At 39.9% G+C, this 16502-nt stretch overlaps 1 protein-coding gene across 4 annotated transcripts in view; it reads right to left on the bottom strand.

The window, feature by feature from the left end:
* The window catches only part of ARFIP1 (ADP ribosylation factor interacting protein 1), a 108957-nt gene that overhangs the window by 79789 nt on the left and 12666 nt on the right, over positions 1 to 16502 (bottom strand). For 3 of the 4 annotated variants that reach the window (XM_066386562.1, XM_066386559.1, XM_066386569.1), the window contains exon 2: positions 12121 to 12200. The exons of the other annotated variant lie outside the window; for it this stretch is intronic. In XM_066386562.1, the coding sequence (XP_066242659.1) occupies positions 12121 to 12198 (78 nt within the window). In that variant the 5' untranslated portion in view covers positions 12199 to 12200. The remainder of the gene's footprint in view (positions 1 to 12120; positions 12201 to 16502) is intronic. 4 annotated transcript variants of the gene reach the window in all.

Genomic DNA, 16502 nt, shown 5'->3' with positions numbered 1-16502 from the left:
GAGCCCAAGGTCGCTGGCTCGAGCAAGGGGTCACTCAGTCCCCTGGTCAAGGCACATATGAGAAATCAATCAATGGACAACTAAGGAACTGCAACAAAGAATTGATGATGTTTCTCATCTCTCTCCCTTCCTGTCTGTCTGTCCCTCTCTCTGACTCTCTCTGTCTCTGCCACAAGAAAAAAAAAAAAAAAGAAATAAAAAGGCAAGCCACAGATTGGGAGAAAACAGATGTAATATATGAATATATCTGACAAATGAATATTATTCCAAATATATAAATAAGTCTTGAAATTTAATAAGAAGACAACATAAATAAAATATGGCCAAAATTTTAACAGGCATGCCACAAAACAAAATGTATGAATTAGCAAGTAAATACATGAAAAGATGTTCAACATCACTGATCATCACGGAAATGCAATTTAACCACAATAAGGTACAACTATACACGCGGTACAATGGCTGAAGTTTAAAAAGACTGACAATACCAATTGTTGGTAAAGACTAACTGGAACTTGCATACACTGATGGAGAGAATATAAATTGGAGAAGTGTTTAGCAATTTCTTAAAAAGTAAATACACTTGACCATATGATATGACTCAGCCATTCTACACCTAAGCATTTACCAGAGAAATGAAAACTAATGTCCTGATGAGGCTTGTATATGTGTATTCACACCAGATTTATTCATAGAGCCCAAAACTAAAAAAATAAAAAATGTCCACCAAAAGGTTAATGGCTAAACAAATTGTGTAAAATAATATAATGGAAAAGGCTTCAGCCTTAAAAAGTAATGCATTGCACTGACGTTATTGCACTGACGTATGCAATAACTGTTGCTTAATCTCAAAACATTATGCTAAACTAAAAAAGCCAGACACAAGAGAATACAAACTATAGCATTCATACATACACAGAATTCTAGAACATACAAAACTAATCTATCATGACAGATCAGCTACTGCCTAGAGAGAGAGGTTAGGGAGGGGAGGATTCACCAAAGGGGTACAGAAACTTTAGAATGATGATAGCATACTGTATCTTGATTATGATCATGGTTTCCCACGTTTATTAATTTGTCAAAACTCACTGGAATGTGCAGTATTTAAAATGGGCACATGCCGGCCCTGGCCAGTTGGCTCATATGTAGTGCTCGGCCCATGTGTCGATGTCCTGGGTTTCATTCCAGGTCAGGGCACACGACCTGCTTCTCCACTCCTCCTTCTCCATTCTCCCTCCCTCTCTCTCTCTCTTTATTCCCTTCCCACAGCCATGGCTCAATTGGTTTGAATGAGTTGGCCTCAGGAGCTGAGGATGGCTCAGGTGGCCTATGCCTCAGGTGCTAAAAATAGCTTGGTTGTCAAGCAACAGAGCAATGCCACAGATGGGCTGGACATCCCTCTGTAGAGGATGTGCTGTGGATCCTGGTCAGGGCACATGTGGGAGTGTCCCTCTGTCTCCCCTCCTCTCAAATAAATAAATAAATAAATAAATAAAATGAACACATCTTTTATCATGTAAATTTTACCTCAATAAAGTTGATTTTTTTTTTTTGTAACAGAGAGAGTCAGAGAGAGGGACAGATAGGGACAGACAGACAGGAAGGGAGAAAGATGCTAAGCATCAATTCTTCCTTGTGGCTCCTTAGTTGTTCACTGATTGCTTTCTCATGTGTCTTGACCAGGAATGGGGGGTACTACAGCAGAGCGAGTGACCTTTTGCTCAAGCCAGCAACCTTGGGCTCAAGCTGGTGAGCCCACGTTCAAGCCAAATGAGACTGCTTTCAAGCCAGCGACCTCAGGCTTTCAAACCTGGGTCCTTTGCGTCCCAGTCCAACGCTGTATCTACTGCGTCACTGCATGGTCAGACAAACTGTTGATATTTTTTAAGGGTAAAATTCCATTCTGCCATCTTTAATGATAAAGAATCTATTTTTTCTATATGCCCCAAATCACCTACAGAGCACACCCTAGTCTGATGAGGGGAGGCATATGGCCCTGGTCATAGTGCCCACATACAAGGAGGAACCAACTTGTAGCTCTGTAACTTAGTGGCAAAGTTGTCATTTTCCAAATATGTCTCCATGACAAAAATAAATTAGACCAATACCCTCTCACTATAAAAATTACAGCAGAGTCCTAAGTGATATTTACTGACATATTCCCTGTTTAATCCAGAGCCTGAAAATCATAAGCACTCTCCTCTATGAGAATATTTAGAGCATGGCAGAGCATCAAAACAAACAAACAAACAAACAAACAAAAATACCCCTCTGTTCCTCCTCCTCGATATTTTAAAACAGAAAAAAAAAAAATCCTCTTTTTCGTTTGCCCAGGCAGGCTTCAGTCAAGTGTTACATCTATTTATTTTTCTGGCTGCCCAGCTACACCCCCCTTGCATTGTTGGGGAAAGCCTCTACAAGATGAGGCTAGGGAAAGGGAGAGCCTGTGTCTTATTATATAAAATCTCAAAATAGCCTGACCTGTGGTGGTGCAGTGGAAAAAGCATCAACCTGGAATGCTGAGGTCGCTGGTTCGAAACCCTGGGCTTGCCTGGTCAAGGCACATATGGGAGTTGATGCTTCCTGTTCCTCCCCCTCTTCTCTCACTCTCTTTCTCTCTACTCTCTCTCTACAACTGAATTAAAATAATTTTTTAAGAAGGCGCAAAATACTAGATAATCAAGCAACTTTCTCAATACTATATATAATAGCTATAACATGGCTCCCAAATTGCTTACAATCTGATCCTACCTACTTCTCCACCTGCTTCTCATGCCATACTCTCCCCTAACTCTCTCCATCCTGGCCAATTAGGCAACCTCATGTCTACTAAACTTCAGCTTCAGAATGTACAGTGACTCTTCTCCTTGTCAATCCAACTCCTGGTCTATAGCCTTTTTCTGTAGCTGTACAAGACTTCGGCTAAAAGAAAAAGGCTCATGCCCTGGCTGGTTGGCTCAGTGGTAGAGTGTCGGCCTGGCGTGCAGGAGTCCCAGGTTCGATTCCCAGCCAGGGCACACAGGAGAAGCGCCCATCTGCTTCTCCACCCCTCCCCCTCTCCTTCCTCTCTGTCTCTCTCTTCCCCTCCCACAGCCAAGGCTCCACTGGAGCAAAGTTTGCCCGGGCGCTGAGGATGGCTCTGTGGCCTCTGCCTCAGGCGCTAGAATGGCTCTGATTGCGGCAGAGCGACGCCCCAAGATGGGCAGAGCATCACCCCCTGGTAGGCATGCCGGGTGGATCCCGGTTGGGCGCATGCGGGAGTCTGTCTGACTGCCTCCCCGTTTCCAGCTTCGGAAAAATACAAAATAAATAAATATTTAAAAAAAAAAAAAAAAAAGAACAACTTTCTTCCTAAAAAAAAAAAAAAAGCTCGTAATTTTTTCTGGCACTACTTATGCTTTGCAAATCCTGAAATTATACCTTGACATAATATTTTAAAAGGCTTTTTGTTCGATAGTCAGCATTTATAGGTGAATACCCCATGGAAAATAACATGTAAAATTAACAAAATTTGATCCCAAGACTAAATATTTATCTTAATAATAATGCAAGAGAAGGTATATGGAAATATTAACAGTAAAACCCAATTTCTAAAATTCTTAGAAACAAGGTAGAAACTTTCTAGAAAGGATGTAAAAGAATTTGTCTTAGCCTTAATTAGACTTCCGAGATTGTACACAGCATTTTATCTTCTAAAGCACACATTTAACATTGTTCTTTAATTTACCACTGAACAAGCAAAAATAAAGTTTTCTCAATTGTTTCTTAAATCTACCCTTTTAAAAAGTTATTTGAAAATTCATTTAAAAATCCAGTGAAATGTTCCCAATCCTCAGTTCATTGATTGCTTGTATTCAATGGGTATTTTGTTCTGCTATCAAATAATAGTTATGTATTCATCTAATTTAAAGGACTAAATTCTTAATTTCAGTCAATTCTACACAAAAGAACAGTAAAGAAAGTAAACAATGTGGAAGAAGAAAAGAAAGAAGAGAAGCTGAAAATATTCAACCCTAATTCTTACAGTTATGGTTTCAGACAATGAAGGTCGCACGCAGGTGCTTAAGTTGACTAATTGTGCATGTTAACAGAGGCCATCTTTTGTTCCAATATCAAAAACCACAAATGCCTTATGTGTCAGATGAAATTACTTAGATTTTTCTTTGCCTACAAAAAGAGAAAGCAAGTCTATTGAACTCATAATTCAAATGGTGTTTGAAATTTCCTTCCGTATTAGTAAAATATGACCTTCTTGAAAAATGGTTCGTGTCAGCCCTGGCCTAGCTGGCTCAGGGGCAGAGCGTCAGCCCGGTATGTGGATGTCCCAGGTTTGATTCCCAGTGACGGCACACAGGATAAGTGACCATCTGCTTCTTCACTCCCCTCTTCCCCTTCTGCAGCCAGCTGGATTGGTTCAAGTGCATTAGCCTGGACGCTGAGGATGGATGGCTCCATGGAGCCTCCGTCTCAGGTGCTAAAAATAGCTCAGTTGCAAGCATAGCCCCAGACGGGGGTTGCAAGGTGGATCCTGGTTGGATCCTGGTCGGGGTGGGTGTATGTGGGAGTCTGTCTCTCTATCTCCCCTTCTCTCACTTGAAAAAGGAAAAAAAATGGTTATTGTATTTATTGTAAAGTGTTAATTCAACATGGTTCAAAGTATTAGGTGAACAAGCTACTGTATGGAATCTGAGAACTAACCAAGGTATCAGAAGATGTGAATTTAAGGACCAGTTCTGCCTCTATTTACAACTTTAAGGAAGTCACTTTACTTCCCTAAGTCTCAATTTCCACATTTGTAAAATAAGATTATTAACCTCACCTATATATTACACAGCTATTAGAAGAATCAAATGTGCAATTGCTTATAAAACTAAAGATATTATAATTACAGTACATTAATTTCAGCTCAGGACCAACAGGACAGATATTGGGTAGTTCTACCAATACTAGCATTTACCAGTACAGCTTCTCTTCCTAACTTTGTTACTAAGGGTGCCCTAACCACATTTTTCTAAAATACACCAATATCAAGACAGTTGAATTATGGTTACAAATGATATCATTTGTAGCCTTGTTCTTCTTTTTCTTTGTTCTATCTATCTTGGCAATTTTATGGTTTTAAAAGGAAGATGACCCTTAAACTGCTGTATTATTATGAAGTAATAGACAAAACAAATGTGCTAAATCCAGAGGATTATTAAATCTGGATGATGAGTACATGGGAATTCATTTACTATTTAACTTTTATTTCAAGTTGCAGTTTTTTTGTAACAAATACTTTATTAATGTCAACACCTAATTTGTCTTATATTTTCAACCCCTGCTAACCGAATGCTACATTTCAAATCTCCCAACTTCATCTTTTGCCTGCCACTCTCATTTCCATGTTAAGCAACCCTAGCTGCCAGCTACCACTTGACCCCCATTTCCTCCCAGTCCTTCCTCACTGATATTTGGTTCCAGCCACAGACCCCTCACCCTGGCTCCTCAAACACCAATCTTATTTTTGCCCTTGCTGTTTCCTCTTTCTAGAAGGTTCTTACTCCCAGGTTTTCACATGACTCTCCCTCTCATGCCATTCAGGTTTCTGCTCAAACATCATCTAAGAAGGGAAGCTGGACCAACCGGTATAAATCAGCACCCTTCAAGATTCTTTAGCCCCTTATCTTGCTTTATAGTAGTAAGGACTACTTTATACTGAATTATAAAATAATTTATATATGTTTAACATGTCTTGTCTCCCTCCCCAGTATTTACAATGTAAAAGCCAACTTCTCCTGACACTCAAAACCCTTCCACGACATGACCTACCCTTCTACAGATTATATACTTCTTCAGATACTGTACTAAATCAAAATTAACTCCTCACACTTTCTTATACATGTCTCTCAATTTCCTTCCTCTGTGTCTTTGTTTTGGCAGTGATTGTCATCACACACATGTTCAAATTCTACCCTCACTCTAAGACTCAGTTTAATGCCACCTTCACTAATGTTCCTAGCTGATACTCTGAACTGCTACAGTTCTTCATCTGTGCCACTCTAGAGGCATTATTCTGGATTTTATTTATTAAAAAATTTCCTACATTAATCAACATGCACCTTGAGTGCAAGATCTGCACCCAATTCACTTTTTTAGGCCTCTGAGTTACTTACATAAAAAAAGAATGCAAATATCTGTATATTATTCTTGGATATTAGAAACTGATATATGTATTAGTGTTACTATATTGAAGGGCATACAGAAAGAATTCAGTCAATAATCTCAGGATACATTAATAAATACCTGACACAATTAATTTACTTGCTTTCCTTTGTTGTTGTTTCAAATACAACTTACTTGCCTGTTTCCCAAACCTTTCTATCTTTAAATAATTTTTTCCTAGTTAGTCTCTTACATTTACTAATATTTTCTACTTTCTTTGGTTCAAGTCAGAGCTCTATACCTCTTTAGTTATGTTAAACCTTCCAGGTCTTTACTGCCTAATCTATAAAACGAGGTAGAAAACATCAACTGCACACATGGTTACAGTTGCATTAAATGAGATAATATGTATAAAACCCAGCCTGGCACCAAATAGACTCTAAGTGAATAGTGCCTATTAGGCTATTATTTCCTCTATAGATAAAGAAGCAGCAGTTCAAACACATTTCAAGGTATGAAGTTTGAATATTAAAAATACAAAGAACAGCCCTGGCCGGTTGGCTCAGTGGTAGAGCGTCGGCCTGGCGTGTGGGGGACCCGGGTTCGATTCCCGGCCAGGGCACATAGGAGAAGCGCCCATTTGCTTCTCCACCCCCCCCCCTTCCTCTCTGTCTCTCTCTTCCCCTCCCGCAGCCAAGGCTCCATTGGAGCAAAGATGGCCCGGGCGCTGGGGATGGCTCCTTGGCCTCTGCCCCAGGAGCTAGAATGGCTCTGGTCGCGGTAGAGCAATGCCCCAGAGGGGCAGAGCATTGCCCCCTGGTGGGCAGAGCCTCGCCCCTGGTGGGCGTGCCGGGTGGATCCCGTTCGGGCGCATGTGGTAGTCTGTCTGACTGTCTCTCCCCATTTCCAGCTTCAGAAAGAAAAAAAAAAATACAAAGAACAAAATCTACCTTTATCTGTTCTAAACATAATTGGAATAAAGTACAAAGAAAGCCAAGCTCATGTTTTCTTCTTCTCTTTTTTTTTAATTCAAAAAGAAAAAAAACCGATGTCACACACACATAAAAATCTATATGTAGAAGAAGAAAGCATTTTTATGGTCACTGATGAAACAGACATTTTAATGGAAACAGCATGTGATCTGCGTGTTCTGCAATTAACTAGCTAAGAGATCATGAGCAAGGAAATTGACTTTACAGAACCTTAATGAATTTTAAGTCTCTTCTTGTTCAGGACTGATAATGTTTGCACTATGTTCAAAAAGCTGGACTTCTTGTTGTTGTTTTCTACTGCTTTTAAAGAAATGAAAATTATCACCAGGTCACCACAGTCTATTCCAAAAAATATATAATACCAGTAGTCAGAATTCATTAATTCATCCAATTGACCACCAGTATGTGCAAAGCTCTGCTAAGATTAGGATTAGGAAAATTCTTATGTATAGAACATTTAAAATTAAGAGAATGGCCAAAATATATGCAGAGGTACAAAATATTAAAAAGAAAAATTCTTGTAACTAAATTTGACCCCAAAAATGTTTTCATTATGGATTTTGCAAAAAAGCTGATTTAAGTTAGTAGAATACTAATAAATGGAGAATTATAAGTTACAAAATATTCCTAAATCCTACTTCAGTTAACTGTAAACTTACATAATGCTTTTTAATTTGGTCACAAATTCATATTACACTCATACCTGGTGTGGTTTTTTTAAAAAAAAACAGTATTTCCTGTGGATGGTGCACATTTGGGGATGGCTAAAAATGCAGGGAATGCCAAAGATGGATTTTATCATTAATTTATAGACAAATTTTGAACAATCAATTATTTGGCAGTCGTTTCCTTCTGCTCATCATCATCCAAGTTTAACTCTCTACTGAGCAGGAAACTTTCAGTTCAGCATCTATGAGTGACATTCACAAAGATGAAACTTACAGTGGTAAACCACAAATACAGGGTGGGGCAAAAGTAGGCTCATAGTTACTCCTATGGAAAATAATACCATAATAAATAATACAAGAATAAACCCTGTGTTTTACGTACTCACTGCAGTAAACCTACTTTTGCCCACCCTGCAGAATACTTTCTTCATTGGCTAGGCTGCTGCTATTCTTTCCGGTAGTTCACATGCACTAAACCAGCGGTTCTCAACCTGTGGGTCGCGACCCTGGCGGGGGTTGAACGACCAAAACACAGGGGTCGCCTAAAGCCATCAGAAAATACGTATTTCCGATGGCTTTAGCCTCTGAGAAGCCACACTACCGTCTGCAGCAGTGCTATTCAGCTTGAACGCACGCCGTTATGGACGTGTGTTCCAAACTGAATGCCTGCCGTCATGCGCAGACGTGACTGCATCATCCGTCGGGGGGGGGGGGGGGGGGGGGGGGGGCGGCGGGGGGCGGGGAAGCGGGGGGGGGGGGGGGGGGGGGGGATGCTCCACAGTCCATAACAGCGCATTACGTGTGTCCCGCACTTGCTGACGTCATCAGTGGGCGGGTGCAGCAAGCGCCGGAGGACAGAAGCCTAGGAGGCAGAGAGGCAAGAGGCAGAGAGCCAAGAGAGCCTGTGAGACAGCCTGCTGGTGTAAAAAAGGTTAATAATGTAAAAACAGTACACACACCATACACATAATACTGTGTAAGTGTAAGGTGCTTTGTGTGTAATCATTACACAGTACACAAAGCAGCTTATATTTACACAAAGCACCATACATTTACACACTGTGAACTACATTGGTCTTATACTATAAGAGACCACTATAAGATGTAGTTCAGCCCTGGCCGGTTTGCTCAGCGGTAGAGCATCGGCCTGGCGAGCGGGGGACCCGGGTTCGATTCCCGGCTAGGGCACATAGGAGACGCGCCCATTTGCTTCTCCACCCCCTCCCTCCTTCCTCCCTGTCTCTCTCTTTCCCGCAGCCAAGGCTCCATTGGAGCAAAGATGACCCGGGCGCTGGGGATGGCTCCTCGGCCTCTGCCCCAGGCACTAGAGTGGCTCTGGTCTCGGCAGAGCGACGCCCCGGAGGGGCAGAGTATCGCCCCCTGGTGGGGCAGAGCGTCGCCCCTGGTGGGCGTGCCGGGTGGATCCCGGACGGGCGCATGCGGGAGTCTGTCTGACTGTCTCTCCCCGTTTCCAGCTTCAGAAAAAAAAATACAAAAAATAAAAATAAAAAAATAATAAAAAAAAGTAAAAAAAAAAAGATGTAGTTCACACCGTTACCCAATGTATAATTATCTCCCATATCTCCCACTATTTTCCCATATTCTGAAATCAGCGGTTTCTGGCATTGAATCCGCCTCCTATTGATTTCATTGGGAGTGTGGCGGATTTTGTGGAAGAGAGCTCCCGATAATCTCGGGTTACCACACAATCTGCCGCAGCCTCCTTTTGATTTCAGTAAGAGGCGGAGAAATGACAGTTACAACACATTTCTTCCTGTCCTATTCAAGTCAATGGGAGGCCGCAGCAGATTCCACTCAAATATAGAGCATGTTGCTGAATTTTTTCCATGCTAGAACTTTTCCCAGAGCAGAGAATTTCCGAAAGTGGAATCTGCCACCCCCAATAGACTTCTATAGGAGGCAGATCTTTTACACTGCAGAATCCGCACAGCAGATTCCTCAGTGTGAGGCCTCTTTCAGTCTATTGCCACCCCCAATAGACTTTTATAGGAGGCAGATCTTTTACACTGCAGAATCCGCACAGCAGATTCCTCAGTGTGAGGCCTCTTTCAGTCTATTGAGGGTGGCGGATTCCACTTTCGGAAATTCTCTGCTCTGGGAAAAGTTCTAGCATGGAAAAAATTCAGCAACATGCTCTATATTTGAGCGGAATCTGCTGTGGCCTCCCATTGACTTGAATAGGACAGGAAGAAATGTGTTGGAACTGTCATTTCTGCCATACAGGGGATCTCTCTTCTGCGGAATCCACGGGTCTCCCATTGAAGTAAATGAGATGTGGATTCCACCGCAGAAACCACTGCTTTATAGTGTGAAAGAGCCCTGAAAGATACCATGCTGTGCAGAAACTGCAGTGTATCCTATGACGTAGTTCACACTGTTCTACACAGAAAACTTGCCACTAATCTGGAAAAAACAGATCCATTAGTTAAGCAGCTATTTATGGAATGGTAGCCCCAATACACTAGGTAAGGAGGCCCATTAGTAATAAATATTTCTCAATATATAATTAAATATTGTTTTTGTGATTAATCACTATGTTTAAATTATGTTTGATTTGTAGCAATGAGAATACATAATGCATATCAGGTATTTACATTCCAAATCATAACTGTAGCAAAATTACAGTTATGAAGTAGCCACCAAAATTATTTTTTGGTTTGGGGTCACTGCAACATGAGGAACTGTATTGCGGGGTCACAGCATTAGAAAAGTTGAGAACCATTGCACTAAACCTTTTCTGATCATCATTCAACAGTAGAGATTCAGAGATCTGATCATAAAGAAATCAAATCTACAAGTTAAGATAAATACAGTATCTCAGACCTAAATATAAGTACAACACTGCTTTGAAAAATGGTCAAAGTCAAACTATTTTAAATTACAACAAATCCTGAATCCTCCAAAGATAATACATAATTTGCCAACCAGAACTCATCTTTGGCTGTTAAACTAAAAATAAACTATCTAGATCTAAATCCTATGTTAAAGCTTGTCACACAGATTCACAGTGTCTCGGCTTGACTGAAGAAAAGCTGTGCCTATTATGCCACATATACAGAGAGAAAACTGGTTCAGAACCATTGCAACTGGAGTCAGAATTCTAGCCTTGCCAATTCTAAATGTCAGTCACTACCTCTCTGAAGGTTAAATATGTTCAACAAATAAAGGGAGAAAATAATAATTATTCTACTTACCTAAATGCACTATAACAAATTGTCCCAAGGACCAAGGTGAGACAATATGAAAGTGCTACTCTGTAAGCACTCTAAGTATCTCAGGCATTATTAGGTATTCAAAAACTACCTAGTGACTTGATTTCAATATAAAATTAACCTCCTAATATATTTTCCTTTATTCTAATGAACTAGTACAGTGATTCTTAGGTGTTATATATTGGAATCACCTGTAGAACTTCCAAAAACAAAACAAAAAAATACACATGTCCCTGTGTTTGTCACTGTATCACTGTATATTCTGGCTCAGGGAGTCTGAAATCCAGAACTCAGTATTTCAAGTAAAACAAAACAAAAACAACTCTACACTTGGATTCTGATGCATACTTAACTAGAGAGCATATGAGAGTAGATGAACTAAAATGTGAAACTTAACTACTATTATTTCAACAGAAACCTCATTTCATATTTAAACTAGAAATACCTGGCCGGTTGGCTCAGCAGTAGAGCGTCGGCCTAGCGTGCGGAGGACCGGGTTCGATTCCCGGCCAGGGCACACAGGAGAAGCGCCCATTTGCTTCTCCACCCCTCCACCGCACTTTCCTCTCTGTCTCTCTCTTCCCCTCCCGCAGCCAAGGCTCCATTGGAGCAAAGATGGCCCGGGCGCTGGGGATGGCTCTGTGGCCTCTGCCCCAGGCGCTAGAGTGGCTCTGGTCGCAATATGGCAACGCCCAGGATGGGCAGAGCATCGCCCCCTGGTGGGCAGAGCGTTGCCCCATGGTGGGCGTGCCGGGTGGATCCCGGTCGGGCGCATGCGGGAGTCTGTCTGACTGTCTCTCCCCGTTTCCAGCTTCAGAAAAATGAAAAAAGAAAAAAAAAAAAAAAAGAAATATAGTTTGACCCCTACTTTTATGTTCATTTTTATGTGAAAAGGCAAAGGGCAACTTACTTCCGATTATGAAGACATCTCTCCCTTCCTACGCCTTTCCTGTGTCTAAGTGCGTAAAAGAGTTTCTTTAGAATGACACATGTTTAGACCAACTACCTTAGTTTGTACAGTCTAAAACTTTGATTGAGATGGGCTGACTTTAATTAACAGTGTAAATGCCACCCAATCACCTCAGAATTAGACTTGACTTCTTCTGTGGCTGGTTTAGATGCACCACGAGTAGTAGTATCATTGCTGCAGTCAGACATGCCTAAAAATAAAATGTGTTAAACACACATTAAAAAAATTAGTTAAAAGCTGTATCACCTCACCAACAGCCTTACAAATATTCCACAACACAACAAGTTTACTTCAATCATAATTTGCTTTGCAAAACTACCTATAATCATGTAAGTATCTATTGATTATAACAGGTGAACAAACAAAACCAAATATTCAGAAAATGTATGCAGAATATAAGAATACATATCTCCATAATTAAAAAATAAATTCATAAAATCATTTTAGATGTGAAACAATTTAAAAGGTTAATATAGATGGTGTTCATAATTTTACATAAATACTGTTAATATAATTAGTAAAAGTTTTTCACAGGGTATTATACCCACACACACATATATGTATGTATATGTATAGGTTTCCTAGACTTTATTCATGGAGAGGGCTAGAAGCAGTGATAGCCAGTAGCAATGAGTTAACCTGATATTCCAGCTTTGGCCTCTACATGCCATTCTCCAATAAAAGGGACCAGAGTTCTTAAGGAGAAGTGGTTGATTCTAAGGCTGGAGCAAGAAATATACAAGATGAGCCTGACATATATTTTTGTGTCAACAGTAAGAAAAAAATTTTTAAAAAGAGAGGGGAACTTGTCAAAAGAGCAAAGAAGGAGCCCCTCGTGGTCAAGGGTAGAACAAAGTGAGCAACAAAATAAATGATAGTACTGGATTTAAACCCACAGAATGAAGCAAATATTAGTGAGGTATACTGACATAAATAATCTAGTAAATAAGTAAATGGGAGCAAAAAGACAATTCTTTCTCACAACAGAATCTCAATTAATAAACAGAGAAAAATAAAGAGGAAAGCTATCACCATTCAATTAGACAATAAATGTTGCAGATGATATCCTCTGATGAATACAAAAATCAGAGGGCAAAATTTGAGGACAAACAGGATTTATATAGTTTCCAAACATCTCCCACAAGCTACTTACCTACTGAAAAGGAAAGATAATAAGTGAAGAAACTGAACAGATCTAACTTAACCAATTGATAAGTAATCATCAGTAGTAAGACTTATCAATCTTGTAATGCCTTTGACACATGCACTGAGGGTGCAACATCATTTTGTGATCTTGCCAAAAATGCATAAGCTCAGTCCAATCATGAGAAAACCTTGTACAAACCAAAATTAAGGTACATTCTGCAAAATAATTGATCAGTGCTCTTCAAATTGTCATGGCATGAAAGATAAATATGAGGAAGTTATAGTTTTCTTTAAAGGATACTATAGAGAAATAACTAAATTCAATGAGAGTTCCTAAATGAGATCCTAAAAGGGGTTAGTTGACAATTTGGTGAAATTCTAATAAAGTCTATAGTTTAGTTAATAATACTGTACAAATGTTTCCCATACTATATAACTGTTTTTTCCTACTCTTTTTCTTTCTTTCTTTCTTTTTTTCTTTTTTTGCAAGAGAAAGAGAGAGGGACAGACAGGGACATACAGGAAGGGAGAGAGATGAGATCAATTCTTCGTTGCAGCACCTTAGTTGTTCATTGATTGCTTTCTCATATATTCTCATATATGCCTTGACGGGGGGGGGGGGGGCTCCAGCTGAACCAGTGACCCCTTGCTCAAGCCAGTGACCTTGGGCTTCAAGCCAGCGACCTTTGGGCTCAAGCCTGCAACCATGGAGTCATGTCTATGATCCCATGCTCAAACCGGTGACCCCGCTGGTGAGCCTACGCTCAAGCCAGATGAGCCCACACTCAAGCCAGATGAACCCGCGCTCAAGCCTGCAACTTCAGGGTTTCAAACCGAGGTCCTCAGCATCCCAGGCCGACGCTCCATTCACTGAGCCACCACCTGGTCAGGCTATATTTCCTATCCTTCATAATTATATTATGGTTATATAAGGTATTAGCATTAGGGGAGGAGGAGTGGGGACTATAAGGAAATTTTCTTTACTATTTTTTAAGTCTAAAATGAGATAAAAATAAAAGCTTTTTAAAAACAATAAGGAGCCCTGGCAGGGTAGCTCAGTTGGTTAGAGCATCATCCTAATACTCTAAGGTGGCAAAATTTGATCCCTGGTCAGGGCACATACAAGAATTAACCAATGAATACATAAACAAGTAGAACAACAAAATCAATATTTCTCTCTCTCTTCTTCTCTCTGTCCCTTGCCCTTTCTCTCTGAAATCAATAAATTAAAAATTAAAAAAAATTTTTTTTTTAAATAGCCTGACTTGTGGTGGTACAGTGGATACGATGTCATCCTGGAATGCTGAAGTCACCAGTTCAAACCCTGGGCTTGCCTGGTCAAGGCACATATGGGAGTTGATCCTTCATGCTCCTCCTCCCCTTCTCTCTTTCTCTCTCTCCTCTCTAAAATGAATAAAAAATTTAAAAACAGTAAGGAATGGCCCTGGCCGGTTGGCTCAGTGGTAGAGCGTCGGCCTGGTGTGCAGGAGTCCTGGGTTCGATTCCCATCCAGGGCACACAGGAGAGGCGCCCATCTGCTTCTCCACCCCTCCCCCTCTCCTTCCTCTCTGTCTCTCTCTTCCCCTCCCGCAGTCAAGGCTCCACTGGAGCAAAGTTGGCCCGGGCGCTGAGGATGGTTCCATGGCCTGTGCCTCAGGTGCTAGAATGGCTCTGATTGCAGCAGAGCAACATCCCAGATGGGCAGAGCATCGCCCCCTGGTGGGCGTGCCAGGTGGATCCCAGTCAGGCGCATGCGGGAGTTTGTCTGACTGCCTCCCTGTTTCCAACTTCAGAGAAATAAAAAAAAAAAGAAAGAAAAAAAAAACCAGTAAGGAATTCTAGCAAAGATAGAGAAATTACCCTTAGATAGGAGGAGGAAATCTCTTCCACTGAGGTAAGAAAAGGAGGAAGGAACTGTGGAGACATCCAAGAGTGAAATGGAAAATAAAAAAGTTAAGTCAGTTCATTTTTGCTACCTTGTACTTTCTTGTAAAATAGAAGTTATCATCTGCTCCCCTGTATTAAACAGCAGCACCAATTAGGAAAATATATCATTATCATCCAGTTCAAGAAAAGACCAAATAACCCCAGGCAGAGAAACAGGAAATCAAGTTTCTGAGAATTACAGAAATAAGTACTAAATCTGTATTTAATTCATATTCTTGAAAGGTTTTGACCTTCTTCACATTTATTTTTTAAAAGTTTGTTCATAACTTTGATGGCTAACATACATGGGAAATGACAAGATTTTTTTTAATGTTTATTTTTATTGATTTCTGAGAAAGGGAGAGGGAGAGAGAGAGAAACACTGATCTGCTCCTGTATGTGCCCTGACCAGGAATCAAACCCGCAACCTCTACACTTGGGAACAACGCTCTAACCAACCAAATTATTAGTCCAGGGCTATGGGAAATGAAAAGATTTAAAAAATTAATAACATAATTTGTATTGTTTAAAAAGTTTTCTTGTCTTTACATAAATTCACAGTTATCTTTTAAAAACGGTTTTCAAAATAGAATGATAATTACTATTACAAAACTACCATTAATGTTCAGACTTCATAGGTACATTTATACTAGAGGCCAAAGATGACTATCTCTGGGGCTCTACTTCTTTAAATCAGCCAAAGGTATTCATTAACTAATGAGTGTAAGAACCAATTACCTATAAAGTTGAATTACTAATTAATATTTGTAAAAAAAATGCATAAATAATACCACCTGAAGTTTATTATAATTCACCCAACTGTTTGCAGTTGTTTTGATTTTATGATCAAAATCACATTTTGATTTCTATAAACTAAACAGACTAGATCTATCCAAAGGGAAACTATGATATATTAAGAACTTTAACCAGAATTTAATGAGTAAGTATTCTATACCCTCATACTCTTAAATGCATTTAGGGTCTTCCCAGGAAAGAGAGGGCAAAAGGTACTAGATTTGCCAAGATCCTGGAAATTAAGAAAAAACAAAAAGACTCCATGAATACCAGAAAACATAAAAAAAATGGCATTAGAGTCTCCATGATGCCAATAAATTCAAGATTCAGAAGCTAAAAGGATCTACATAGAGAATGAGTGTTGCTGATCAGAAATCATGTCGTGAGGTTTTCAAATTAAGGGATTCACACACCCTGAAATAGTGTGAAATAGTATGCTTAAAATACTGAAAGGCAGATATAAACAAGGTGATATAAAAAGGATAAACACAGCATCATACTGGAATAAGAATTTATACTCCTTTTATTAAAGGAAGTATAATATTATGGAGCCTAAAGCAAAATCCATTTAAATAAAACAATACATATATGTCTTCTAAGAAATATGCTGAATTTTTGTGATAAA

Source organism: Saccopteryx leptura, chromosome 1 (assembly GCF_036850995.1).
Source record: "Saccopteryx leptura isolate mSacLep1 chromosome 1, mSacLep1_pri_phased_curated, whole genome shotgun sequence".
NCBI lineage: Eukaryota > Metazoa > Chordata > Mammalia > Chiroptera > Emballonuridae > Saccopteryx > Saccopteryx leptura.
Note: the sequence above shows the minus strand (reverse complement) of the source record. Positions and strands in the feature narration are given on the sequence as shown.